Genomic DNA, 27,774 nt, shown 5'->3' on the forward strand with positions numbered 1-27,774 from the left:
GGGGCCGTGGGGCTTCCTGGCAGGTGGGCAGATCTCTGGGGGCCGCGACCCGAGGAGGGGAGTGCAGGGGCCCGGGGGTCCTACATGGAGTCAGGACCCAGAGCCCCCATGGGCCCCGGTGTGTGAGCACCAGACCCCAGCAGAGGCCCGGGCCCTGGTCCCCAGACCGGGGCCCCCAGCGCCCCTGCCCTGGCCAGCCGTCGTTTTCGGGGCTCACCCTGCCCGTGACCCAGGGCCACAGGGAGAGCCCCAGCCTCGCGGCCGCTGCCCCAGCCAGGAGGAGGGGGCTCTTTTCAGGGTGGCCGCTATTTCTGCCCCAGTGCCTAGGGGTGCTCCCTCGGCCCTCACACTGCCCCGACCCTGCGCACCAGACCCCAGCAAGCGGGAAAGGGGCCGCCCTCGGGGCTCAGTCCCCAGCCCCGCCGGGCCCCTGTGTGAGCGAGGTGAAGCAGGAGACCGCAGGAGGGGCTGGCCCGGGTGAGGAGTGCCAGGGTGGGCAGTGGCTGGGGGGTGACTGGGCAGGGCCCGTGTGCCCTGGGACTGGGCGGGGCTCTGAGGGGCAAGCAGACCCCCGCGGGCAGCATCCTTGTTCCTGCCCCGGGATGAGTCCCAGGCCCGCCTCCCGTCACTGGCCAGGCCCGGACTTCCTTGCCACGGCCTCAGCGAGGTGCTCGCCCAACGGCTCCTGCCCGCTCTGGCCTCGCAGATTTCCCACCTCACTTGGCCGCCCCTGTGTTAGCACCTTTCAAGTCACAAGGAGCTGCACAGCGGCGGCGCCCGGGCTGGGTCATGCCGCGTGTCCGGTTCCTATGGGGCCTCTGAAGCTGGGGCTGACCCGGTGTGCCCAGAGCCCCCTCTATCCAGGTGACCCCTGGGCAGGGCTCTACCACCCACGCCTGCTCCCCAGCCCCCCCCCCCCGTCCTGCCCGCTGTCCAGGTCCCACTGCAGGGCTCATCCCGGCTAAACACACGCTCCTCCAGCACCCGCCCCGGAGACAAGCCCGCCCTCCCCGAGGCTTCCTGGGTCTTTGTGGCCACCAGCCCTCCGCCCTGCCGGCTGCATCCTACCGAGGTGCCTCTGGAGGCTGCTTGCCAGGACCAGCTGCAGTCTGGGCACAGGCCTCAGCGCCAGCTGCCCACCTTCCCGGCCGTGGCTCGGGCCACTCTGACCTGGGGCTGAGGGGCCGCTGCAAGGGCGGGGAGGCAGAGAGAGGCGGTGACCCACAGGCAGGGAGGACTAAGACGAGGACACAATGTCCGGCGAGCCAGGAACTGCTCAGTGCCCAGGCTGGCCCTCCATGCGGGCCTGCCCTTGCCTGACCAGCCCGGCTCCCCGTGAGTGGCATCCACCTGGCCCAGGGGTCACAGCGTCTCATTGCAGGTCCCTGTGAGGGCAGCTTTGGCCGTGGTTGTGAAGCCTGCTCTGGGCTTGGCTGGGGTCACCTCTGCTGCCTTGTGGGATTGCTGGCAGGAGACCAGCTGTGAGCTGCCCCCTGGGAGTGACCTCTCTCCAGGCCCAGGCCTCTCCCCTCCACACCGGGGTGAGCAGGCCAGACTGGAGCCTCAGACACCTGGAAACAGGTGACGATCCTCATCTGCCTGCACACCTGCCAGAGGCCTACAGACAAGGGTGGCCCTGCTGTCCCTCGGACTGGCCACCGTTCAGGTGGCAGGAGCAGTCAGCAGGAGTGGACGGTGCTGGGGCCAGCCCCCAAGCCCCGGCATCCCAGGAGGGCCCGTGCATCCTGGGACATGCGTCCACGGCTGCGGGCCTCCCTGGGGATGCCCTGCTCCTGCCCCTCCGCTGCCCTCATCCTCCCCTCACTCCTCTCGGGGGTCCCTGCACAGCTCACCAGAGATGGGCACCGAGTGGGAGCTGGGGGGAGGCGCCACGGAGGTGGGGGGAGTGGCCAGGGCTCAGTCCCGAGTCGGCCGAGTACCGGGTGGGGTGCTGGCCAGGCCAGGCAGGAGCAGCAGGAGCCGGGGCAGAGGCAGCTCCAGCTCGGGCCCCCTCCGCTTGGCCCTCGACCCTGACGGTCAGCAGGGGGGCGCGTGCCAAGTCTCCGCGCTGGCCCCAGGGATGCGCGCGCCCGCCGGCGAGGCCCCCCCTGCCCCCGCGAGCCCAGCCCCTGCCAGGCCCCCCCAGCGTGCGCTGCGGACCCCGGGCGCCCCGCTCTCCCCGCAGAGCGGCTTCCTCCGCAGGCGGGGAGCCCCGGAGGCCGGCGGCGGGCGGGCCGGCTCCGCCGCAGCGACCTTCGCGCCCGCCCTCGAGGGGCGCCCCCACCGCGGCGACCGCGCTGCGCTGCCCCGGGAGGCGCGCGCGGCGCCGAGGGGCGCGGGGGCGCCGGCGGGCGGGGGCCCGGGGCCGCGGGGTCCCGCCCCCCCGCGCCCGCCCCGCGCCCGCCCCGCGCCCGCCCCGCGCGGCCCCGCCCCGGCGCGCCCCTCCCCCGGCCGCTCGTCACGCCGGGACGCGGGGGGCGGGAGCCTCGCGTGACGCGCCCTCCTCGCCGCCCTTCAGCCGCCGCAGCCGCACATGGACCCGGCCGGCCCGCGCGCGCCCCGCCGCTGAGCCGCCCCCGCCGCAGGTAACCCGGGCGCTGTCCACGGCGCGGTGCCGCCCGGCCCGGCCCGGCCCGGCCCGCCCCGGCCCCGCCCGCCGAGGCCACCGCCGGCCGCCCGCTGCCCCCAGCCCAGAGCCGGCGCCGCGGCCCGCCGAGCCGGGGAGAAGTTCGGAGGAGACCCGGCTGTGCGGCGGGGGCGCCCCCCAGGGCTCTGCGGGGAACCCCGGAGCCGGCCCGGCCGCTGCCCTGCCGCGAGGGACCCGCGGGCGGGGGGGGGGGTGCGGGGAGGGGGGGCCGCTGCAGTGCGACTCCAGCAAGGGCGCCCGCCGGAGCCCCGCCGCCTGGACCGCGAGCCCCATGCCCAGGGAGGGGGGTGCTTTGCGCCCAGGCCCAGCAGCCCGGACCCCGAGCCCCATGCAGATGCCAGGGGGGCGCTTTGCACCCCACTTCTGCTTGTTTCCCAAGTGCTGTGATCCCGCGTCTTCTCTTCCGTGCCAATGGTGGGGGGGGCGGGCCGGGGGGGCTGGGGTTCCCCTGGGTGGTCTCCAGGCTCCTCCACCAGCAGCCAAAGTCATCTCCCCTGAGGGGGACCCACTCAGGCCCGCCCACCCCTCAGGTGGGCCCAGCCCCTGCCTCCCACCAGGGAGGCAAGGAGAGGGAGTCACCTTCAAATGCCCCTGAGCCTGCCCCGCTCCCCAGGGCCGCTCCTCCGGGCCGCACCCCCCAGAGGCGAGGCCCCGCAGACGCAGCCTGGACGCAGCCGGGACGCAGCCTGGACGTGCCCCGGAGCCGGGGACAGGAGGCCTCGCTGCGGCTCCCTCTGCGCCAGTGGGGTCGGCTCGTCCTGGCCAGGGAGGGGCGCCCCCTTGCAGAGTCCCGTCCTGCCTCCGGTGTGTGCCAGTGGCTGCCCCCGGCCCGCGCGGGGGTGGGGGGAGGCGGGCCCGGCCTGAGGCCACCTCTCTGTCCCCAGCAGGGAGCCACACGCCGCACGTGGAGCCACCGCCGCTGAGGAGCCGAGGCCTTCGCCATGGAGTTCGTGATGAAGCAGGCCCTGGGAGGTAGGCGGGGCCGGGCCCGAGGGTGACGGACCAGCCGCGACTCTGAGGTGGGGTCCAGGCCGGGCAGTCACACCCCCACTTGGCCTGAGGGGCGCCCCAGGCACCCCGGCCCATCCTGGCCGGCGGCTCCCCAAGGGCAGAGCTGTGGGCTGCCGAGGCCACCCCAGGGGAGCGGGCAGGGGACAGAGCTGACGGGGGCTGGCGGGCGGGGCGGGACGAGCAGCCAGAGGCCCCACAGAGGCCGGGCCAGGGCGTGCCAGTGCACGTGTGTGTGGGCGCTGGGACCCAGCCTGCCGCACTCCTGCCCGCCGGGCCAGGCTGAGGGGTGGCCCGGCACAGACCGTCCCGCCCAGCAGGGCTTAGGGCTCCGTCCCGGGAGCTCCTCAGGCTGCACCCTGGCCTGCGCCCAGCCAGCCTCTGCAGTCGTCAGTCCCGCGCTAATTCCAGCCGCGGAGCAGCTCTCAACAGAGCGCAGCGCGGATTTGGCTGTCTACACGGCTGAAATTAGCTGGGTAATTGCCAGTCTGGCTTCCTTTGTTCCCCGTCACCCGGAGTTTCTCCTGCAGCGCCACAGCGCCCCCGGGCCCGTGCGGGGGTGGACAGGGTGGTGACAGAGGACGCCCCGGGGGAAACCTGAGACACCCCAGAGCCCAGGGAGGGGCCGGGGGCTGGGGCGCAGCTGGGGCTAGCCCAGAGCGAGGTGGGGGCAGGCCCAGCCAGGAGGCGGGAGACGCCCAGAGCAGAAGCACTGCAGGGAGCACGGGTGACCGGGGGCCAAGGGACCCGAGGGGCAGGGGAGGGGGAGCCAGTGAGGGCGCTGGGGGCAGGCGCGGAGGCGGAGACGAGGACAGAGAAACCGCAGCAACAAACGGCCGAAGCGCTCACGGCCAGGAGCCCGGAGCCGCGTCCCACACGCGCACCCGCCGGACAGCAGGGCCTGGGCCCCTTCCCTCCCGCCGGCCACCTGAGCCTTGCGCCCCGTTTGATCCTGGCGGCTGGCGCTCGCTTCTCAGGCAGACCTTGCTGGGGCAGCGCTTCCAGACCCAGGAGTCCCGAGCCTCACAGGCAGGCAGGCAGGCAGGCAGGCAGGCAGCGGGTCCCTGGACCCCCGCCGGGCCCTGTCCACTGTGGGCTCCGGAGAGTGTGGCCAGGGCCGGGCCCCTGTGCTGGTCTGGGCCTGACGGCTCCTCGCTGCCCCCGCCCCCCACCCTGCCCCCTGCGCGGGCCCTGGCCCCGGCGGTTTCTTGGACCACAGAGGAAGGGGCAGGCGGAACGTGTCGGCTGCTTCTCACAGCCCAGCGTCCCCAAGGCCTCGACAGGCATGGACCCCCGACTGTTCCGCCAGCGCCCCCTGCCTGGAGTGACCTGGCCGGCGCGGCTGCTGCAGAGCGGCCTTGAGCTGCTGGGCCGGGCGCTGGCTCAGGCCTGCGGCTCGGCCTCAAGGGCATAATCTGAAAACCTGTCTCCCAAGGCAGGAAATGTGGGTGGCAGGGCTGTGTCTGCACAGCGCCAGCGTCTGGCCTGCGGGTCACCAGCTGGGTGTGGACGCTCAGAGGCCGATCAGGACACCGTGGCCATTTCGCCTCAACAGCTGGGTTCACGGCCGGCCCTCCACACCTCGGGGGGCAGGTCCCTGCACAGATGCGGCCCTGCAGGCGGTGCTGGGGGGTGGGTCACAGGCGCAAATGGACAGGCCCCTGCAAAAGCCCAGGGCAGCAGGGGCGGGCAGGCTCGGAAGCAGCCAAGAGTCCAGGGAGAACTGGCCTCCCCAGGGGCCTCTCCCAGGCCCAGTCTCACCCTGAGGGATCCTGGGGTCTGAGATCCAAGTGGGCAGCGACCTCATCCTGGGCCGGGGGCTGGGAGGCCATCCCCAGGCGGCTGTGCTGTCCCTGGGCACGGCGAGACCTGGGCTGCACAGCCACTGCCCCGAGGCCCGCAGGTCTGGGGGACAGCCGGGGTGTGGGACTCCAGGGCCGATGGGCCCCTGAGGGTCAGCGGGTTGGGTCCTGCCCAGGTGTGAGTCGTCCTGGAGAAGGGGCAGCGTCCCCAACAGAGCTCTGCAGGACGGTGGCAAGGCTGGGCTGTCTCCCGCCAGGCGGGTGCCCCGGCTGTCAGGGAGCCCCAGGCCACCCACGGCTCCTGTGTCCTCCTGGCCCAGGCGTGTCGGCCTCTGCCCAGCCCTCCTTTGCTCCTCTCCTCCGCGGGCCTCGGCCAGGGCAGCGGCCTGATGGTCTGCTCCAGCCCCATGCCCTCCCACAGTAGTGCCCCCGGGGTGAGGCCAGGCACCCTGTCCTCGCCAGCTGGGCCTGAGGGCATCCTGCCCGGTCTTCTTGGGGCCAGCTGGCTCTCTCCCCGGTGCTGGGGGCTCCAGGCGTGCAGGTGCCACCAGCCCTGCCCTCTGGGATGCCGACATGCACGGCAGCTTCTCTGACGGCGAGGACTGAGCTAGGCTTCGGGGAGGCGGATCCGGGTGGCGCTGGGGAAGGAGCCTTTGACAAGGGCTCCAGGCGGGGCTGGAGGCAGCCCGTCCTGGGCGCTGCCGTCCTCTGCGCCCTGCGCTCAGCCTGTCCTCACGGCCAGTGGGCCGGCATGGGGGCGGAGCTGAGAACCAGCCTCTGCTGTGCGGGAGACACACCTGGTCTCGCGGAGCTGCCCTCGCAGGTGTTGCAGGCAGGTGTGCGGTCAGCGGGCACACGCCCCAGGGCCTGCGGGATGTGCCTGGCTCACCCCACAGGGTCTTGACTCTCAGGTGCTCGAGGCCCTGACCTAAGCCCCAAGGGCAAGGTACCCCCACGGCTCAGCCTCCCCAGGCTGCGGCCCGCTTTGCCCAGGGGCCTCAGTGAGTGGAGCTGGACGGCGCGTGCACTCACCGCGTTGGGCTCGGCGGAGACGCCGCCCCACGTGTCCTGGGGGCCCGGGGCCCGGTTCAGAGGAACGACCTTCTCTCTGGAAAGCTGGCCCTGCCGCACGCGCCCTGGTCCACAGGCTGTGGCCGCGGGCCGGGAGCCGCTGGCCTTGCCTTCCTGGCGGCCGGAGCGCACAGGGGCAGCGCCCGTCTGGGCGTAGCCTCTGAGTGCCTGCCCGCGGCCTGGCCCGGCCTGGTGCATGGACCGCCTGTGGCGTCTGCCATGTTTATCCCTAACAGGAGTGGGACAGCTGCGGCCTGCGCGGCCACGCTTTCTCCGGGACGGCTTTGGGCCACTCCGTCTCTGTGCTGTGTCCCCGGCCCTGTGCTGGGACCCAGGCCGGCTGGCGGGTCAGCACCAGGCTGGGCGTGTGCCAAGAACCCGCCCCTGGCAGCCCTGTGGCAGGACGCTCAGGGGTGCTTGGGGGACGCTGGGGGTCCCTGGCATGGCAAGGAGGCCGGCCCATTCCCGCCCGCGGCTGGCACGCGTGGTCCACCCAGACTGACCCTCTGTGCCTGGTGCTGGGGCTGGCTCGCCGGGCGCGGCGTGGTGAGGCGGGAGGCGCAGGTGCCGTCCTGGGGGCTGGCGGGCAGGTGTGCGGCCTGCTGGGCTGCGGGTGGCTGGCGGCTACTCTGGGTGCCCCATGGGCCAGGGCCTCTGGCTCCTACTTGCTTGAGACGGGGCGCCCCGGGGGAGCGTCTCTTCCCCGGGTGTGGCCGGGGCTGGACCCTGAGAAGGCGCGTGGCCAGTGGCCCGCAACCCCAATGAGACTGGGCGGCTGGGCTGGCCGGTGGCCAAGGTCAGCACCCCAGTGTCCGTCAGCGGCCTCTGGCCTTCCTCCCCAAAACCCACCACCTCAGTCTAAGGAGAAAAACACCGGACGATCCTAACTGAGAGACACGCAAAATTCCTAAAAAGTACCAAGACTTTCAAGATCATCAAAATCAAGGAAAGTCCGAGAAACTATCAGCTCAAGAGGAGCTCACAGGGCTGACCCGGCGGGGGTCAGGCGGGGCGGGGGCGGGGCGCCCCGGGAGCGATGGGGCGGGGCACCCAGGGGGCGGGCACCCAGGGGGCGGGGCACCCAGGGGCGGGGCGGGGCACCCAGGGGGCGGGGCGGGCACCCAGGGGCGGGGCGGGGCACCCAAGGGGCGGGGCGGGCATCCAGGGGGCGGGGCGGGCACCCAGGGGCGGGGCGGGCACCCAGGGGCGGGGCGGGCACCTAGGGGTGCGGGGCGGGCACCCAGGGGGCGGAGCGGGCACCCAAGGGGCGGGGCGGGCACCCAGGGGTGCGGGGTAAGCGCATTTTCCGCGGTTGACAGACGCTTCGCAGACGCCCCAGGCGAGGCTTCAGCGCGGGCCTTGGGCCGGCGGGGCCCGGGGGGGCGGGGGGGGGTCCGGGGGGCGCCAGGCCCGGAGGCCCCTGGGAAGACGCACCGGGACCCCGCGGAGCGCCCGCCCGGCGGCCGCACCAGCACCTGCCCGCGGGGGCCGTCGCGGACTGTCGGGGGCGCCCCCGGCACCGGCCTCTCTCCACCGGCCGCCCGCCCGCCGGGGCGCCGGGCCGCGGGGCGCGTCCGCCGAGCCAGGGCGCAGCCTTCGCGGAGCCGGCAGCGCGGGGTCGAGTCTGGCCTGCGCGCCGCGCCCCGGGGCCCTTGCGGGTGGCCGCGGGCGCCGCCGAGCCCCCCAGCGGCCGGCGGCGGGCGGGGCGCGGCCTCTGCCCCGGACGCGGCCCCCAACCCGCGCGGCGCCGGGGCGCCCCGACGGGCGAAGGCGCAGCCGGGCCGGGCGCGCGCTGACCCGCCCCTGTGGCGCGCAGGGGCCACCAAGGACATGGGCAAGATGCTGGGGGGCGACGAGGAGAAGGACCCCGACGCCGCCAAGAAGGAGGAGGAGCGCCAGGAGGCCCTGCGGCAGGAGGAGGAGGAGCGCAAGGCCAAGTACGCCAAGATGGAGGCGGAGCGCGAGGCCATGCGCCAGGGCATCCGCGACAAGGTGCGCGGGCGGCGCGGGGCCGGCGGGAGGCCCGCCCCGGGCTCCTCGGCGAGGCGCGGCCCCCGGCGCAGGCTTCCGGCGGAGCCTTGGGTGGGGGCGCACAGGGGTCCCTCCCGCACCCCCCGGGGACGCCGAGGCTGTGGGCCCGCGAGCCCAGCCCTCGAGGCCGGCGGGCGGCGCAGCCGGCCCGCGCCCCGGGGTCCCCGAGTCCGCCGGGCGGGTCAGTAGGGGTGCAGGCAGGGCGGGGTCGTGGTGTCCCCACAGCTGCCCTGCAGGACGGGGCCGCGCGGGGGGTCACTGCGGCCGCCATTATTTCGTCCTGCCCCCTCTGAGGACCTCCCGGCCCAGCAGACGGTGCCGGGCTGCCCGGGCCCCGGCGCCGAGCACGCAAGGGGAGGAGCGACCCCGGGGCCCAGGGTTGTGGGGTGCCGGCCGCGCTGTGGGCGGGCGCGGCGCGCCCCCTGGTGGCCGGGCGCGGGGAGCGCAGTGCCCGGCACCTGCCCCGCTGCGCCCCCTCCTCGGGTGGTGCACCCCGCGAGGTCCGCAGGACACCCACGTTCCTGCCGTCTCTTCCAGCGGGACATGCCCAGGCAACCGCCTCCTGTTGCGCAGGCGGCGCCCCTTCTCCGACCACACCCCCGAGGTTCGGGAGCAGTGCTCGGCCGGGGGGGGCTCTAGGATGTGGCAGGGGGTGCGTGGGGGGCAGCAGCAAGGGCCACCAGGGGATCCGCTGCTGCAGTGCGGGGTTTGCTCCTGCGCGCAACAGGGGTGACCTGGGCCTGCCCCCCTGCGCGCAGGCCTGGCCGTGCTCCGCGCCCCCTGCTCCCCCCATTCCTAAAGTCATGCCAGGCCCACTCGTGCCCCAGCTCTCAGGGTCCCCCCTGCGCGGGCGGGGCTGCCTCAAGGGGCCTGGGGGGCGCTGCCCTGACCCGCCCCGCCCCGCCCCTCAGTACGGCATCAAGAAGAAGGAGGAGCGCGAGGCGGAGGCCCAGGCCGCCATGGAGGCCGACTCAGAGGGCAGCCTGACCCGGCCCAAGAAGGCCATCCCGCCGGGCTGCGGGGACGAGCCGGAGGAGGAGGACGAGAGCATCCTGGACACGGTCATCAAGTTCCTGCCCGGGCCGCTGCAGGACATGTTCAAGAAGTAACGCCCGTGCGGGCCCCCCTCGCCCTCCCCGCACCCCAGGCCCCAAGGGATGTCAGCGCAGGGTCACCCTAATATAAGCCATAGCCCTAGGTGCCCCCCCCCAGTCTCGGGAGCCCCTCCCCTCCCCCGCTGTCGCGCTGTGCTCCTGCTGGAGGCGGGGACCCCCCACCTGCTGCTTTAACCGGACCCCCCCCACAGCCCGGGACGCCCCTTACTGCTCCCGCGCTCACCGCCCACCCAGCAGCGTCTGAGGCCAGGGCCACCCAAGGGCCAGCCCCTCGACCACCCCTGGTGCGGCCCTGCGCGGTGGGCGCTGCGCCGCCGAGCCCAGGAGCACAGCCATAGTGGGGGGCTGGGATGGGGGCTGGGAGTGGCAGCAGCTGGTGCCTGGCGCCCCCTCCGGGCCAGCCTGGACCCCCAAGCTCCTCCGTGGCCATCAAGGCTTCCAGGGCGCCGGCTGCCCCTCCCCCGGCCCTGCCAGGTCTTCCCGCAGCACTACTCCCTGGGGGCTCAGGTGGGGGGGATGCCGGGGACACAAGCAATAGGCTGGGCGTCTGAGACACCCTGTCACAGCCCCACCCAGCCCTGCTCCTGAGTGTGGGCCCAGCCCGCTCCCCCTGGTCGGCACCTCCTGTCCTCCCCCACCTGAGGCTGCTCTGGGGGTGCCTACCCTCACCCCTAAACACCCACACCTTTCACAAGAGCTGGGGAGGCCTGAGCCGCCAGAGACCCGGCTCCAGTGCAGGGAGCCAGAGGCCCACAGGGGCCCTGGAGGCAGGGTTGGTGTCGTGGGGGAGCCCAGGCCAGCTTGAGGGACGCCCCTGGGCCTCTGCACCCCTGCTTCCTCCATCTGGCTCATTTGTGTCCTGATATGTTGAATCTCAGGTAAATGAGGTCTTCTGTATTCTCGGGTTTTAGCTGGACAGAAAGCCCCTGTCCACCCCTCATTGTACCCATGTGTCGCGGGCCAGGGCGCGGCCCCTGCTCTGCAGAGAAGCCATACGATTAGCCTGCAATACGCCGTCCCCGCGCGGAGCATGCCTGCCCGCGCCCCGCGCGCCCGCAGCTCCGGCTGCCCCCCACCCGCCTCGGGCGCCTGCCGCCCAGCTCAGCGTCGCTGTGGCTGTCTCTGTCCGTCTGTCCTTGGCCCATGCCCCCCCTGCATGTCGGGGGCCACCGCGTGCGTCTCCCCCTGGAATCACAGCCAATAAAACCAGTGGTTTCACCCGGTGTCTTCACTGCGGGGCCCGCTGGGGGCGCAGGGCTGGAGGGAGGGCCCCTCACTTGCCCCGCCCCCGCTGGGGCAGCTGCCCGCCCCAACTCCGTCCTGACCCACATTCAGCCCCTGCCCTGTTTTCCCAAGGCCGCCGGCCAGGCCAGACCCGCTGCCCCTGCGCCTGGCCCAAACCTGCGCACGCCAGGCGGGCCACTCCGGGGGCAGCCCTTGGGGCCCATGGGGCGGCTCTCCTCGGAGCCCTACAGAGGCCTCTGCCCCGCGGACCTGGCTGCGGCCTGGCAGGGTCCCACTAGCTTGGCCGAAGGGGCCTGGTGCCAAGCACCTGGGGCAATCGGCCGTCCACGGCGCTTGCCCCCACCAGTATTGGCACCACTGTGGCTTCTGAAAGCAGAGCACACTCCCGCAGGGCAGTCCTGCACGTCCTCCGCGCCCTGGCGGGCCTGCCCGGCTGCTGGCCGCCCCCAGTGCCTGCACGGCTCACGCTGCCAGGACAAATGGGCAAAGGCGCAGAGTTCAGGCCCATCCCACAGCCATTCAGTCTGGGGAGGCCGGGAGGAGGGCTTGGGGGCAGGCCTCTCGCAGCCATGAAGGTGGTTGGGCACAGGGTGGGGGGGTCCGACTGGGCTGGAGGAGGTTTGGGTGGGGGGCAGCAGAAGCTGGCTGGACTCGGGGCGGTGCTGCAGCGGGGATGGACTGGGGGGCCCAGGATGGGCCGGGCGGGATGTCCTTCAAGGCCCTACCGCTGAGCCAATCGCCACGTTTGAGGCTGTGCCCCAGGGCCTGTGCCCCTCCTCAGCCCCCAGGCCCATTCCCCCCATGGTGCGCTCCCTGCCCCCCGCCCAGGTCACCACAGGACAAGCCCAGGTGGGGCCGCTGCATCCCCAGGTCTCCCCCAGTAATAAACCCCAGTCACCTTCCCGGGTGTGTCTGAGCCGCCACCCCTCACCAGGCAGGCTGCTGTTACCTTCTAGAAACTCTGCTTTTCATGCGTGGGCCTCTGACCCCGTTCGAGGGGACTGTGTCCGAGCCAGGTCTCTCACCCGCTGCTCCGGCGCCCCAGCCCGTCTTTCCCAGCTGCCTCTGCGGCCCCACCTGGCGCCGGCTTTAGCCCTGAGGTCAGGCAGGCAGCATCAGCCCCCAGCCTTGCCCTCCCGCCGCCTCTGGTGGTGGTCAGTTGTCTTGACCCCGGCTGCCTGAGGGGGTCCTGCCAGGGCTCTGGGCTGCCGGCCCTCGGCCGTCTGAGCAGGATAGCGGCGCGTGTTGTCTCAGGTTTGTTTCCGCCGCTCTGCTCGCCCTGAACGACTGCGCATGGACCAGCCTCTCCCCACAGTCCCGTGGTCTGGGCAGGTAGACAGCTGAGGCAGGCTGGGACGCCGCCCTGAGACCAGGGATGCTCCACGCAGGCCCTTGTGCTGCTCAGGGAGGAGCGGGCCCTGGCATGTCATGGGGCACTGGCCGCGGAGGCGCGCACGGCCTGGCTGGGGGCGGCAGGGGTCCCAGGGGCAGCGGCCAGGGGCCTGCCCACGTGCAGAGGTGCTGCGCCCACTGCGGGCTCCTGACAGGGGCGCCGGCTGCTGCAGGGCCACAGCAGCCCAGCCCTCGCCCCAGGGTTCCGGGAGCCAACGGGGCCTGAAAACTGGAAACGCAGCTGGAGGCTTCATTTAACTGTCCATTAAAGACAGTGACTCGTTTCTGCCCCGAGTAAGACGCTCCGGGCTCTGCACAAGGGGGGCTCCACCTCGTGGGCGGGCTTCTCAGCCCAGGGGGTCACCGTGCAGACGAGGTGCAGAGGGGTGCCCAGCATCGGAGCAGGGCCGCAGGCACTCAGGCTGGGGGGCGGCCACTGTCTGCAGGGCCCAGAGCCTCCTCCGAGAAGACCCGTGGCCCCGGGCCTGGGCTCGCCGGGCAAGCGCGCCCAGAGGAAACAGAGCCCCACAGGAGGCGCTTTTCCAAACAGGCGAGGCAGCAGTTTCGAGGAGGCAGCCTCGCCCTGCTGTGCCCCAAGGGGGAGGGCTGAGGGGCCTGGGCCTCGGTCTTCTTGGTGGCGGCGGCGTCCATCACCCTCGTGGTGGCGGTTCCTACCAACTGCGGGTCTGCCCGGGGCGTCCGGGGCGGGCAGGGAAGCGGGGCCCACGCAGGCTCCCTGGAGAATGCTGGGCATGCGGGAGCGAGCAGGGGTGGGGGCTGAGGGCTCCTCGGGCCAGGGTCTGGTGACAGAGGTGAGGGGCCTGGGCTGGGGCAGGCTCTCAGGGCCCTTTGCAGTCTGGTGGCGGGCAGGGAACCGGCCCCGCGGGTCCCTCCTGGCCATGGGGACTGGGAGGGGCCAGTCCTTTCAGAAAGCTCCCAGATCTTCCCTGTCGGCCGCAGTCCAGGGACAGCGAGGTGGGTCTAGTGGGCAGAGCTCAGGGCGTGGCTGATCCGAGAATCTTACTTCGCAAAGGGGAGATTTTAACCCCCGGTGATGCCGGCCCGGGATGCCGGCCAGCAACTGTAACATGGGAGGACGTGTGTGGGCTCAGCTGCCCACAGTGCTGGGGGGCAAGCTTGGCTGGGCAGGCTGTGTGCAGGGGCTTTAGGCTGACACGGCTGTCCCTGCAAGAGCCCGGTCCAGTCCTTGCAGTGACCTGTTCACTCCCACGGAGACCAGGCTGCCATGCCCGGCCTGACCTCCAGTGTCCAGGCAGGTCAGGACTCGCGAGGGCCGGGTGGGCGGGGCCGGTGGCCTCTCTCACCTGAGCTGACCCAGGGCTCAGATGGAGCCGCCCATCTCCCAGCAGAACAAGTCTGTTCGGGTGCAGCCCCGAGAATTGCAGTTGGGGTCTGTGTGCCACGCACTGCTGGTCCTGGGGGGGTGGGTGGCTGGTACAGGGCGGGGGCAACCAGGGCAGCCCCTCTGGGTGCTCTGGGGGGCGGTGTCCTGGCTCCCCGGGGAACGAGCCCTCCGTGGCAGGAGCCTCTGAGGAACGGCACAGTGGGTGGCGCCTCTGTCTGTGTGTGTGTGTGTGTGAATATGCATGTGGGGGCGTGTGTGCAAGCATGTGGGAGTGTGCAGGTGGGAGCTCATGTGTGGGAATGTGTGCAGCAGCCACACCACTGCTGGCGGTGCTGTCCACCCGGGGCAGCAGGTCAGGCTGAGGCTCTCGCGGGTAGTGAGACCCGGGCAGCTGTGGCAGCACCTGGAAGAATTCCAGCGACGTCTGTCTTTTGCTTTTCTTACAAGCATATAATTGGCAAAACACCGAGTACAAGCTCCACCATTATGAAATCAAAACATTTAAGCAATTTTCAAAAAAATAGTTTAGACAAAAACCAGCCACCAATGGTACAAAAGTACACACCAACACAAAGCACGAAGTGTAAACGCCCGGCACAGCCACGGCCGCTCGCCAGGGGCCTGCCGTGCAGGGCAGGGAGCGGGGGACCAGCGCCGCGGGGCAGGTGTGCTTTGGGTGCTGGGCTCTGACCTACACGTTCCAGGCAGACACACGGGCTTACCACGCTAAGGGCACACGTGCCGGGGGCGCGTGCTTCCTGAGGAAATAGACAAACCGGCGTCTGGGATGTAGCCACCTGCACTGGGTTTATTTTGCGTTTTGAGCGCACATCAGACATCAACGTACAACGCAGACACCAGCCCCTTGCCCGGACGCTCACTCCGGGGCTTGACGCACGACTCCGCGCCGGGGGCACCCGCCCGCCCTGCCAGCACGTGTGTTCAGGTGCTGCCGCAGGCGCATCCACAGCCCGGCAGCCACCGCCTCACAACTGCCCAGGAAAGCAAAACCAGAAGCTGCAGGTGCGCCCCGTTGCTCCGGCAGCGGGCGAAGGCCGTAGCCCAGCCTGACCACGGGCCCCTGCAGACTTGGCCGGGCAAGCGGAGACGCCTGCGGGCCCCACGGCCCCTCTCGCCTGTGATGGTGCCAGCCCAGCCACCGGCCGGGAACATGGTAGAAGCTTAAAATAGAATAAATAATCTTATAAAGTTTTTTAACCCCCCCAAATCTTAAATTCAATATTATATATTCTATCTGAATTTCCATTTTCATGAAAACGGTGCCCAGAGAGACCACGGGGCAGCGGGTCCGTGCTGGAGACACAGGCCCAGACTCTGCAGGCTGGTCAGGCCTGGCCCTGCTCCCACGCCAGGAAAACACACGTCAGCCCCTCGATGGTAAGTGAAGGCTGGCCGGGCTGGGCAGGCTGGACGCGTAGCTGCTGGCCGTAAGGCTGGTCGGGCCGGGCGGGCGCCCGTCTGACGACGGAGTCTTAGAAAAATAGGAACTTCTGCGCTGAGCTCCGCCCACGGCAGCCAGGCCCTGGCCCATGTCGGCTTAGCACCACGCGGTCCAAGTGACCGCGACGCCGCGCCTGGTCCGGACGCCCGCCGGCTGCACCCTATCCCCCCCACAGGCACCGACGCGCCGACAGACTCGGGCCGCAGAGAGGGCCTGTGGTGGCCCGTGCGTTTGAGGTAGACAGGTAATGTTTGCTCCCGTGTCTGCCCGTGGCCCCGCAGGCGTACAGCAGGCTTGGGCGGCACCGGGAGTCCGCGGGCTTTGAGCAGGAACGGTTCAGACCCGTTTCTAGCAAAGCCTTGTTACACCCCAAAGGCCTGCCCTGCTGCATGGACCCCTGCGGCCGGCGCCCCTGGCTGCTGCACATGCCGGCCAGCTCCGCGCCTCACTCGGAGGGACGGCAGACAGGCGGCCTGAGCCAGGCCCTCCTGCCAGTGCCATACCTGCCGGGCTTGTTCTGACGGAGCACAGACCTGGGTGGGGCTGGTTTTCCCTCTGATTCCACCAAAATGTGAGCATTTGGGAGGAGGGGGCAGCCTGGAGGCGGGTGAGCGGCATGCTGTCCCGCCCATCAGCCATGGCCTGGGACCGGGCCTCCATCCCTGGGTGACTCCGGGCACTTGGGGCCTGCCTGGTCCACACCGTGGCTCAGCCCCATCCGAGGGCACCTTCACGGGAAAGGCCCAACGTGGCCGCCACCCTCTCGCTTCTGAGCAAAGCGAGGGTGGAGGGAGACGTCAGACACGGGGGTGCAGGGTTCTGCACCTGCAGTGCACAGGGCCCTCTGCCCTGGGCCGGGGCCACCCTGCTGGCCGGGCCTGTTGTCTCGCGCGCTCCCAGCGTGGAGACCAGGCCCGGCTGGCGTGCAGCTGAGCCCGCAGGCTGTGCCAGGCCCGGCTCCTGCCCGGTCTGCGGGGTCTAAAGGCAACACTCACCGCCGCGGGCTGTTCTCAGTAACTTAGAAGGACTCAACGGGCGTGCAAGCGTCCCGGGCGCCCAGGCCCTGCTTCCCCGGCAGCACGGCCCCAGGGCCCAGGCACAGCGGGGCGTCCGCGGCGGCTCCTGTCTCCAGCGCTGGCGCCGAGTCCGCGTGGGCGCCGCGGGTGAATCGCGAATGTTCTCCTCAGACACGCGGTCCTCGCAGGCCGAGGCCGGGGCCAGCCGACGTGCTCACAGCAAGTCCATCTTGGGCCTGTAGTGCAGCAGTAGCGGCGCCTTCTGCAGGCGCGCGCGGCTCAGCAGGTGCACGGGTGGCCAGATGCCCCCTCCCCCCCACTCCGGCCCCCTCCCTGCCCCTCCACCCGCCAAGAGCGGGTACCGCGGATCCCGGAGCCGCCGCACCTCACCTTGAACCTCCACCTCGTGACCACCACGAACTTGAGCGTGTGGTCCTTGCCCAGGATCTCCTCGTTGCACAGGATGTCCAGCTGGCGGACAGGGGCTTCGGTCAGGCCCGGCGTGCCCGGCCCGGGCTCCCGCGGCCCCTTCCCGCCCGCGCGCGCACGCGAGGCCGCCGGGAGCCCCGTCTAGCGCAGTGTCCAGCCCCATGCTGAGCTTGGGGCCCAGCCGGCCAGGCCTGCTCGGATGCACCCCCCAACGGCCCCGCCGGGCCGGCCCAAGCCGCCGCCCCCTCCGCTGCGCCCGGTCGGCTCCCACCCTCGGGCCTGCAGCGCTGAGGCGCCCCCGGCGCATCCCTCGAGGGCCTCAACCGCCCGCCCCGCTGCACCGGGTTCCTGCACTCCGGGACGGCAACCCCCGCCTGCACTCCACTTCGGCGCCTCACTCCCGCGTCTCAACACCTTGGTGCTTCACACCTGCGGCCTCCTCGCTGTGCCGCCGGCCTCTCCAGTGCTCCAGGGTCTGCAGCGCGCGGCCGGTCAGTCCTCCCCGTGGCCAGTCCTCGCAGCTCCAGTCCAGGTGACCTCTCCTGGCCGGCGCTGCGCCTCCACCCCCTGCACTGCGCTGGGACAGCCCTCGCTGTCCAGACGCCCACCTCCTTGGGCTTTGTCCCTGGGCCCGAACCACCCTGCTGTGAACGGAATCGCTTCCCTGCCTCTCCTCGTGGGGTCACGTGTCACAGGAACAGACAGAATTTTGCAGCTGCCACCTCACTGCTCAAATTCTTTCTTTGCAATAGATTTCTGGCAGAGTCCACGAGGTTTCTGCATCTGTCCCGAGACCTTAGGGAGTCTGCGTCCTGCAGCACGCACGTGGTGCGCCACACCGCAACCAGACACCTGCGCGGCCGACGCAGTCTCCTTCCGTTAGACCCTTCCTGGCTCTCACTACTGCCCGACTGCCATGGCTGGGACATCCGGCCCCGAGTCTCACAGCTGTGGGCCCAAGGGCCCTGCCCAGTCCCTGAGCCTAGAAGGCTTTCGGCCCCTGCTGCCAGGCCGAGGCCGTGCCCACGGCTGAGTCTCCCTCAATAAAGCAGCACCTCCCAACGGGGTTTCTGTGCTCCCGCGCCTCGGTGCTTCCAACCCAGCCGGATGCCGAACCTCCCTTGCTCTTCTGCGCAGGCCGCGGGCTGCTGTGTGGTGTTCTGTTGTGGAGTCCTGTGCCTGTGCTCACCAGCGTTTGGCTGCAGCCTGTTCCGTGACGTCCCCTCCTGGGTGAGGCCGGCAGCCCCCGCTTTCCCGAAAGCGCCACCCAGGGAGCCCCGCAGGCCTAGGCACCCCGCCGAAGGCTTGGCAGGGCCCACCTGGAAGCCATCTGGTCCTGGGCTGGTCAGGGTTTATTTGATTGATGTCCCTGGCCAGCCAGGTGGGCAGGGCTCACCCGTGGTCTGGGATGTCCTCTGGGGTTCTGTGGGACCCACTGATGTCCCCGTCTTCTGATCCTGATCCTACTCATTCTCTCCTTTGTGAGCCTGAAGTTTTCTCAATTTGTGTTTTTAGAAACACAACTCTTGGTGTCCTCCATCCTCTACATTGTCTTCCCGCTTTCTGGTCTCACTGATTTTCCGTTTCCTTCTATTGACCTTGGCTTTGTCCTTTTCCAAGGTACTGGGGGTCGTTCTCGGCTGTCCTGTGCCGCTCCTGCTCCCTCACACGCGTCTGAAAACTTGCGTTTCCCTTTCCCTTCATGACCTAGTATTGCGTTTGCTTTATTTCCCTTGTTGACCAGAGATTTCTGAGAAGCAAGCATTTTAATCTCCATGTGTCTGAGGTTTGTCCAGTTTTCTTTTTGTGGTTCATTTCTAGGGTAATAGCATTTCAATCAGATAAAAATACTTGGCATTTTAATATTCATAAATTTACTGACACTTGATTTGTCCCAACATATGATCTGTCTTTGAGACTGTTCCGTGTGCTCTTGAGAAAAAGGTAAATTCGGCAGCGTCTGGCAGAGGCTTCCTGAATGGTGGGCCCTGACTTGGCGTGCCACGGGAGGCTGCTGCTCCTCCTTTATTCTGCTGTGGGTCTGCCCACGGCTGCGGGGTCCTGAGCCCCTGGCTGACTGGCCCTTGCTGTCTAGCTGCGCTGCCCATGCTCTGGGTGCCCGCTGGACGAGAAGCCTGGCCATGCCCTGGCCCCATACTGGTCAGCTATTCCCGCAGGTCCTGCAGAGCAAGCACCAGCCCCCCGCCCAGCAGTTCCTTCCTGAGCCCCCTCTCACAGCTTGTTTTTCTCTTGCTTTTTGCTGCCAATCAAATTCTTTCACTTTCTTGAGGGTTATTTTGGGTTTGAGGGGTATGTTAATTTTCATCTCTACATCCCCAGCATATCAGTGCCCTCAGGGTGTTTACTGATGTCCACTGGCTTCATTTTATGAGTGTTTTACGTCATCAAAATGCCCGTGTTATAGTCCAGCATGTTTTTATCATTCTGACTGACTCTGCTGCACATAATTCTCTCAAATCCCCCCATCTGCTGACTACAGCTGCATTTCACCCTTCCCTAGAGCAACGTAGTTCCCTGGGGTGTATGTGGGGACCACACCTCTGGGCCTAGCCGTCGTCGAGGGACATCTAAGCTGTCCCACGCCCGAGCGAGCAGCAACAAGGCTGCCCTCGCATATCCTGCTGCGAGCAGCAGCTCAGGGCTCCAATACTGAGGGTGCAAGATACCACCCGGGTTAGATGTTCAAGCTCATCCGTCCATCCTGTGTCCAGGGCCATCTGTCCTGTGTCCAGGCAGTCCTTGCCCCGTGCTGCAGCCTCTGCCTCTGCCCTCCGGGGGTCTCAGGTCCCACCGCCTGTGCCCCATGAGGAGTCCAGAGATTCTCTCTCCAGGGCCGGGGCTGGCGTGTGCCAGGTGCCTGGGGAGACTGCTGCCCTGACGTACCTGCAGCTTGCACGCCTGTCTCGGCCCCTCCACCCCCTGCCTGTCTCCCAGAGAGCCTCCGCGATGGCCTGCCCCGTGGCCTCCATACCTCTCCCTTAGTCCACTGCTGCGGGGGAGGTGGGGGGGCCACAGTGCAAGGGCGGGGGCTTCCGTCAGCCGCACTGTCACCTCCTGGCGCGATATTTGGAGAGTCAAAACAAACCGAGATTTTTCTGATAAAGAATTTCCAACCAGGGCCTCCCCTGGTGGCGCAGTGGTTGAGCACTGGGCTGCGAAGCTGCCTGCAGCCTCTGCAGCACCAGTTCAATCCCCGGCCACAGGGTAAGGGTCCCACATGGTGCGAAAGACCCCTCCTGCCGCCCGCTGCTCCCCTCAGCAGTGTATTTCGTCAGTCTGTCTGTTCTGCTCCCGGCTCTGGCTCTGGTGGATACTCTCACCCTCCCGCGCTTCTGACTGTACCCAGTGCTCGTATAAATAAATAATCTTTAAAAAAAAAAAAAAAAAAGAATTTCTGACCAGAGTTGTCAAAAAAAAACCCAAAAAAACCAAAAACAAACAAACAAAAAAAACACAACACCCCCAAGAACTTCCCAAGCGCCCCCATGGCGGGAAGGACCGCAGCCAGCTCACCTCGTTGAAGGAGGCCAGGTTCAGCTTCTTGGCGATGAACTTCTTGAGGTGCAAAACGGTGGCCTGGGCGGAGCAGCGGATCCACTTGCGCTTGAGCCCCCGCAGCTTGCTGCTGTTGCACTCCAGGCAGATGCTCACCTGGGGGCGGCGCGCGTCAGCGGGCGGCGCGGCCTCAGGCGCCCGGAGACCTGCCGGCCCGCGAGTCTGAGCGCCTTGGCGCTTTTGGGGTGAGAAACCTGCTTTGACCTCAACATGGGAAACAATTTTTTGAGCCAATTTTACACACGTTATTTTAAAACGTGTTTGTTTCTTTGAAGGGGCATGTGACTGACCCGAGTGGCTCTGGCGGCTCCTCTCCCGTGCCCACTGTGTGCGGCCGGGTCGGGCCCCGGGGCACCATGGTAGCAGACACCCGCCCTGTGGGCCACGCCTCCCACAGGACACAGCAAGACACCGGCTCTGGAAGAGGGTGGCGCTGGGGGAGCCGCGAGCAAGGGCGGGGCGCAGGACCCTGCGGAGGCGAAGGCCCCCAGCCACCTGCCTGAGGAGCGGCAGGCACAGGCCCGGGTTCTGGAGCCACGAGGCCCAAGGGCTGGGATACCCACCGCCCCAGCGAGCAGAGGCCGAGCCAACCGCACACCACACCACACCACACCTGGGGTCAGACGCGGGGCCCGCGGGCCAGCCCCAGCACAGACCCACATGTGCTCCAACCCCCAAAAGCAGCTCCTGCATGCGCAAGAGACAGCGATGCTGGCGAAGTGCCAAAGGGGGAGCAAAGGCTCTGGCCACAGGGCCCTGGGGGCCACGGGCAGAGTTCGGGCACTGACTGGTGGAAGCCGTTGGCTGGCCCTGACCGATGCACCTTAAGCACGTTTGGATAAAAAGAAAAGGCAAAAATGAGCCCCCAGGTCGGAAGTTCAAAAGCAATGGGGAACGCCCGCCCACGCCAGGACTCTGCCTGCAGAGACTCAGGAGCCGGGCCTCGGAGCTGCGGAACCACTTTTGGAACCGGCGGCAGCAGCACCACCGGTGCTGGTGTCTCCCCACTCCACAAATCTGTTGAGGCAGGTGCTCCTCTGAGCCCTTTTATGCAACTGTGGGCTGCCTGGATCATGGAATGGACCAGTCAGGTGCGAACTGTGAGCTCATTGGTGCTAAATGGTCCAAGCAGCCACAGAATTGGAAAATGGTCCAATCAGACTTGTGGGTGGGGCTCCCTGAAGGCTAGAAGCCAGGGCCAGAGGGAGCAGAGTTCCCGTCTCCAAAGAAAGGAAGAGGGCGGAACTCTGTTCCCCTCTCCAAAGAAGAAAGACCCATGCAGTCGCCAACCCCCCGGAGGGAGAGGACCTAAGACCCTTGTGGGGACGGGCCTCCATCCTGCCTCTCCATCCTGACAAGGTCCCAGCCCGGCATCTTTAAGGGCTGTTGTTGCCGGAGTCACCCGACAATTCCCAGGAGCTGTGACCCTGGGTCTCTGACCTGCCTCTGGGGGCCAGTGGTGCCCATCGCACTGGCCACTGCTCCCCAGACTCCTGGTGGCTGGTGGCGACCCTCCCTGACACCATCCAGGTGAGGTATAAACCCCGCAGTGGTTGTTCCTGGAGCCCAAGGCCTCTTGCCGTTGCTAGCGGGTGAGACCTACATACTGCCCTGTCCCCTGCTGGGGCCTATCCCTTGCCTGGCTGCAGCCACAGGCCCCTACGGGTGCTGTGTTGTATTGCTACAGCCCTTGCCTTGCATTTTTGGCCTTTGGGGCTTTCTGGCGGCTCTCGTCCCAGGGCCCAGGCAGGTAGGCAGCCGTTCTATCCCCCCATCTGGCCTCCTGCCCTACTGACTGCCTGTTTCAGAATGTTCCAAGAGGCATCTGGGCATTTTCTTGTTTCTGAAGCTGAAGCCGGCCGTCTGTCCACCACCCCTGGAGACTGTTGTGTTCTGGGATTCAGGTGAAGGGGCTCTGGCCAGGGCCGAAGGGCTCCGCTCGCTTCCACTTCTGACGACACAGCCAATGCCACGCGGCTGGTCACCACTACATGGCTGCCTACAGCCGGGCCCTGTCCAGACGCCACCGCTGCCTGGCTTGGGGGGACGGGTGGGGAAGGTGCACCTCGGGGCCACGGGCCACGGCAGCAGTTTGGGAACGTGAGGTGGGGGTGCTGGGGCGGTGAGTGGAGGACAGGACCGAGCACTGCCAGCCCACCTGCTCGTCGCTGCGGTGGTAATCGTTGTCCTCCTCCTGCTTCTCCTCTGCCGCCTCCTTGTTCGCGCTGTCATCTGCTTTGGTTTCACCTGCAGGCAGAAGCGCCACGTCACCAAGTCAAGGGCCTGACATCATTCTCTACACCCTGCGTGACACTTGGAATGCTAAAGGTGCTCCCCGGGTGCGCATGTGCCGTGGAGACCTAAGAGCCAGACAGCTGCCTAGGCAGCAGCACCCCTGCCAAGCACTGGCCAGCACCCAACGCCCCCACTCCCCCACACTGGGCACTGGCCTGGCCCCTGTGCCCCCTCGGCCAGGCTGCCGAGCAGTCAAGCCCCCAGTAGTGGAGGCCACGAGGCCGCGCGTGGCGGGGACGTCTCTCACGTTTCGCCTCCCCCAGGGCAGCACGTGCGAATGAGCGGCGTGAGTCCTGGGAAATGCAGACTTGGAAACAGCACGAGTCCCCCCAGAGCTGTGGCCGTCTGCCCTTCTGCAGCGAAGCCGCAGGACGGAGGGAAGGGGCCCCAAGGTGTGTCCTGGGGCCTGCGCCCGCCCTTGCCCCCCGGGGCCCTGTGGGCCCAAGCCCGCCACTCACCGTTCCGGTGGGAGTCAAGGTGCTGTTTGGCAGAGCCGATGTCCCCTTTGACGTCCCCAGGCACCTCCAGGCCCAGCTGGTGGTAGAATTCCCGCTGCTTCCTCATCTCCGCTGCGAGAGCAACGCGGCCTGACTCTGCAGCCCCGCCCGCCAACCCCGCGCCCTCCACCCAGCGTGGTGCCCCCACCCTGGCCTGCCCTTCACCCCCCAGGGCCACAAGAGCCGGGCAGCTGGCCGCCACCCCCACGTGCAGGGACGACACCCACTGGCCTGCCACCAAGTGCAGCCCCCATAACTGCCGCTCAGAGCTGGGCCTGGGTGGGCAGAGCGCCCGGTGCCCGTGTCACCACAGCTTGCCGAATCTCAGGGGCCCAGGGGGACCCGCACGGGGTGAGGGCGGGAGGGGTACATAAGGTAAGGGGCGCATGGGGGCGGGGGCGCACAGGCAAGTGACACATGGGAGCTCGGCCGGTAGAACAGCCGCTCGGGCTCAGCCTGGAGGGTGCGTGGGCAGCCAGAAGAGAGAACGTGAGGCCCAGGGTGGCAGAGCACCCACCAGACCAGGGGTCCGGAGGCTGTGGATTTGCAAGGAAAGGCGCGTTGAGGGCACAGGGACGCCCCCAAAGTGCCAGCAGTGGCTCTGGGACCCAGCTCCCTGCAGGCCTCTGCCCTTGCATCTCCAGCACCCCGCTGAGTTGCCCCCCAAATAGCCATGGAAACGGCGGCAGCAGCACATGGATGCCAGGGCCAGGCCAGCATGCTCAGGGCCGGGTGCACCCGAGACGGGGCAGTGGCCCTGGGGGTCCGCAGGGAGTGGACAGGACCTGGGACCAGGCCCCGCGGCAGCAGAAACCAGGTACCCACAGGGCAGTCTTGCCCAGGCTGAGGGTGCAGGCCACAGCACCGAGACACTGTGCAGCTTTAGGGCCGGGATACGATCCCCCAGGAGCAGCACCAACGGGGCCAGGGTGGCCAGGGCAGTGGGAGAGGCTTACAAAAGCCCCTGCACAGTGACCCCCACGACCTTCTCCACACTGACAAGTGGAGAAGTCAGAGGGCAGGGTTGCCCACATGGGCGCCCTGCCCCGAACCAGGGAGAGCAGGGGGCCCTGCCCAAAGGCAGGGCACAGCAGAGCCGGGGTGGGGCAGGCAGTGACCCCAGGGTGTGGAGTCAAGTGACACAGGGGAGAGTCCACAGCCTTTGCAAGACAGGAGAAACCACTTCCAGGGGCTTTCAGGGGCAACACCCAGGGACCCTGCAGACAACAGATCCCACTGCTGTTCTGAACAAGCTGGTCCAGGGGAAGGAGCAGGTGGGCAGGGAGATAGTCTGGCCCTGTGCTCCCCCCACAGTGCCCCCCTCCTTCCTGCCCAGCACCCGCCCTCGGTGTGGTCCCCCAGGCTGGGCCTCTGGCAACCCCCTCCCCCTGCCTGTCCACGTGTCCCCCACAGGAGCAGGAAGAGGCCCTGGCACGGGAGCCTTCAGTGCTCAGCCGGGTGGGCCCCTCTCTGGCTTCCCCAGCATCGCCCTCGGCCGCCCGACTGCTCAGCCTGAGTGCACCCAGCCCGGGAAGGCTCTGCGGGGGCTGCACTCAGTCACTGTGCCTCCAGCTCCCCCTCCCTGCTCTCTCCTCCCTGGGCTGCTGCCTGTAGGGCACATGCATTGGGGTCCCCAATACTGGATGTTCTGCTCTGGGCAGAGGTCTGCCCTTCTACCCTCTCCTCCCCACACCCCCACACCCCCCACCCGCCCCCCCCCGCCTGCCAGCCACCCGGAGCCACTCCTGCCATTACCTCCTGCTCTTTCTGGGCCTTCCCAGCCCCACCTGGGCACCACGGCTGGGGGAGCCTGGGCCGGTTCGGGCCTCAAGGTCTCGCAGCTGTGTCCTGCCTCTGGGAACCCTGTGGTTGTTTCTTGGTGTGTGGACACTGAGTCAGGGAAAAGGGTCGTAGCCCACAGGCGTCTGCATGGAGGCGGGCTACAGGCGTCCATCCCCAGGGAACAGTGCTCTGGCAGGCCTCGGCCTGGGCAGGGAGAGGCACCCCTGCCCAAAAGCCGAGGGGTGCACTCCTTGACATACAGGAGCTCTCCCTCACGCACCCCCCCGGGCGGAGCCACCCAAGGACCCAGGCAAGGGCCTGGGCAGGTGCCGGCAGTGTGTGCTGGGCGCCGGCGGGGCACAGCGGACGCGTCTTCTGCTCCCGGACAAAGTCAATGCCAAAGCCTCTCAGGGCTCGACAGGGGCTAAAGGTGCTTCTCCTCATGCAGAAGCACCATGACCTTGCCCTAGTCCAAAGCCGGAGCAACGACGCAACCCATGCAGGACGCCCAGGGCTGACTGCTGCACGGGCATGGCCCAGAGCGAGCAGAAGCCTCCAGCCCCAACAAGACCCAGAACTGCCGGCTGACCAAGGGGCAGGCCATGGCGTCCACTGGTCCCACGCTCCACGGCTGCAGCGCAGCCCCTCCCTCAGCGGTGTGGCGAGTCTGCGCAGCAAGGACAGCCACTAGAGGCCACTGGCGACGGGGTGGGCTGCGCCCCTTCTACAGAAGACGGGGTGTCTGGGCCGAGGAATATTGCGCAAAGGGGGGGCATCATGTGGGGGGCACTGGGGAGGGCGAGGACGGAGGAGACAGGCCTCGGCAGTAACGAGAAGGGACCCAACACAGACCAGAGCCGGCTCCCCCAGGAAGCCCCTCCTCACGGGCTGGAGGGCTGTCGGCCAGTGGCTGTGGGGCCCTGAGGCCCTAGCCAGCTTCGCCCCCAGGGCTCGGGCCAGCGCAGCACCTGAGCAGCCCCGGTGACAGAGGAGGCACCGCGCAGTCCAGGGCCCGACCTGCTGCTCTGGCATGTCTGAGGCCCCCGCAGCGCGTCTGACGGGGAACGTGCATAGCATGTCCGTTCTTGGTCTGTCCCTGTGGACGCAGACGGGGCCCGAACCGCCGTCACTCTGGGGAGGTGCAGCAACTCTGGGCAGTGACAGGGCTTGAGCGGCCCAAGTCCTCGCTAGGGGCTAACAGGCGGAGCCCTCGCGCCTGTTCCCAGCGCCATGCACAGGCAGCGGCCGTCTCTGGGCCTAGGGGCAGCCTGTTGGCACCCATGCCCCACTCTCAGTGGGCATCAGGTCTGCAGACACCCCGCCTGGGCAGCCCCAGCCGTGGGGGACACTCACCTTCCTGGAGGCCTGGAACCAGCTTGTAAACAATGTCCTGCATGGTCCTGTCATGGCTGTGAGAAGGATGGGGGTCAGGAGAGGCTGCTGGGCTGATCTCCTCGCCCCGTGAGGGATGTGGCAGGAGCTGGTGCCGGGAGCCCCCGCTGTGCTCCCCCTCTCAGGGAGGCAGAGCAAGGCCCTGCAGCCAGGCCCTCCCAGGTCTGGGGGCGGCTTCTGAAAGGTCCCAAAGCCCGGGGCCCAGAGACTTCAGGTTCGACTTTTCAAATGATAAATTACGAGTATGTTTAAGATACATTTCCTTCGAGAATAAGAATTTTTTAAGCTTTCTTAACTTTTAAGTCAATTTTATTTCTCAAGCGCCATCTGTGAAGATGTCAAGGCCACATGGCCCAAGTCGGTGGCATCTGAACGCCGCATGCAGCGCTGACCCTAGAGCCACACCCGTGGGGGGCAGGCGGGGACAGGAGGCCGGGGCGGGGGCTCACCCGATGTACTGCAGTGGGTGGCTCTGGTGGATGACGATCCTGCAGGTGGGGCAGGTGTTGTTCTCCTCCAGGTACTTGACCAGGCAGCTGCGGCAGACTGTGTGGGAGAGAGGCAGAGGGCCAGCCTGGGCGCGGCGCCCCTCCGGCCACCCAGATCAAGGCTTTCTCTGTGCTACCAAGTTGGATGGAATACAACAAAAAAGACACAGAACTACGCCCACCGAGACCACGGCACGCACAGCCGTTACTTTACACGAAGTCTATCAACTCTAGCCGATACCTTATCTCTAAAATGAAAGACGCGAGTCAAGAACCTCCCGCAGGGCAGACACCCGACCCCTCACCAGGGCCAGGCTGTGCCCCAGAGACGCCGTGGTTGCTGGAGCCAAACCGCAAGCACGGGGCTCACCTGGGGCTGCACCCTGCCCCAGCAACAGGGCCCGGCCATAGGGCTCCTGCTGGGGCTCCCCCTGGCCGTGGGGTTCCCCAAGCCCAGCCCCCTTAAGTGATGCCTCCTCTCTGCTGGAGCCACCCCTGGCACTTCTCATTTGACATAACTTCCAGCTTATCCCACAATCTTTAGCCCAGTTCCTACGTCTGCTTCCTGCCAGAATTAAGAGTTTTTTGGGGGGGCGAAGAAAAAAGCCTCAGAATGAGAGCACAGGGCTAGGAACGGTCAAAGGCATGTTTCAGACTATGTAGGGGACACGGGTGCCCCAGATGGACACCCCGGCCCCCGCCCCACCCACCCGCCCTGGCCCCGGCACGCACACGTGTGCAGACACTCGGTCACCGTGGTGGCGTCAATGAGGTACCCGCTGCAGAGGCGGCAGGTGATATGGGCGTTTATGTCCCAGAGTTTAATCTTTCTGGTCAACATCTTTGGCTTCTGTAAGAACAAAACACATGAGGATCAAGACCTGCAACGCCCCAGGTGACCCGCGGCAGCCCCAGGAGGCACCCGCCCTCTCCTGCCTGGGACGGGGTGGGCAGCTGGTGTGGTCAGGGGCGCGAGGCTGGAAGGTTGGGTGCTGCGCCGTACACAGCTCAGTTGCTCTGGGGGCAGAAGGACGCTGGACACGTGGCCGCAGGCCCGGGCACCGCAACCTGGTGTCCAGAGACCAGCCTGATGCCAGACAGGCTCAAAGACAGGGTCACGGCCTTCCTGGTGGCGTAGGCGGTTGATCGCAGGGCTGTGA

At 68.2% G+C, this 27,774-nt stretch overlaps 2 protein-coding genes across 2 annotated transcripts; one reads left to right on the forward strand and one right to left on the reverse strand.

Moving 5' to 3' along the window:
• The first annotated feature begins 3,531 nt into the window (after positions 1-3,531).
• On the forward strand, positions 3,532-10,878 carry CPLX1 (complexin 1). The gene is made up of 3 exons (XM_084233658.1): positions 3,532-3,619; positions 8,345-8,520; positions 9,471-10,878. The coding sequence occupies exons 1-3, from the start codon at positions 3,589-3,591 to the stop codon at positions 9,666-9,668; spliced, it is 405 nt and encodes a 134-aa protein (XP_084089784.1). The 5' UTR covers positions 3,532-3,588; the 3' UTR covers positions 9,669-10,878.
• A 5,491-nt stretch (positions 10,879-16,369) lies between these two features.
• On the reverse strand, positions 16,370-27,455 carry PCGF3 (polycomb group ring finger 3; the record flags this gene model as incomplete). The annotated part of the gene is made up of 8 exons (XM_084232906.1): positions 16,370-16,417; positions 16,546-16,626; positions 20,119-20,256; positions 22,319-22,407; positions 22,914-23,024; positions 26,088-26,143; positions 26,576-26,672; positions 27,347-27,455. The coding sequence occupies 8 exons, from the start codon at positions 27,453-27,455 to the stop codon at positions 16,370-16,372; spliced, it is 729 nt and encodes a 242-aa protein (XP_084089032.1).
• Between the last annotated feature and the right edge of the window lie 319 nt (positions 27,456-27,774).

Source organism: Talpa europaea, assembly GCF_964194135.1.
Source record: "Talpa europaea genome assembly, chromosome: 5".
In the NCBI taxonomy this organism is placed as follows: Eukaryota; Metazoa; Chordata; class Mammalia; order Eulipotyphla; family Talpidae; genus Talpa; species Talpa europaea.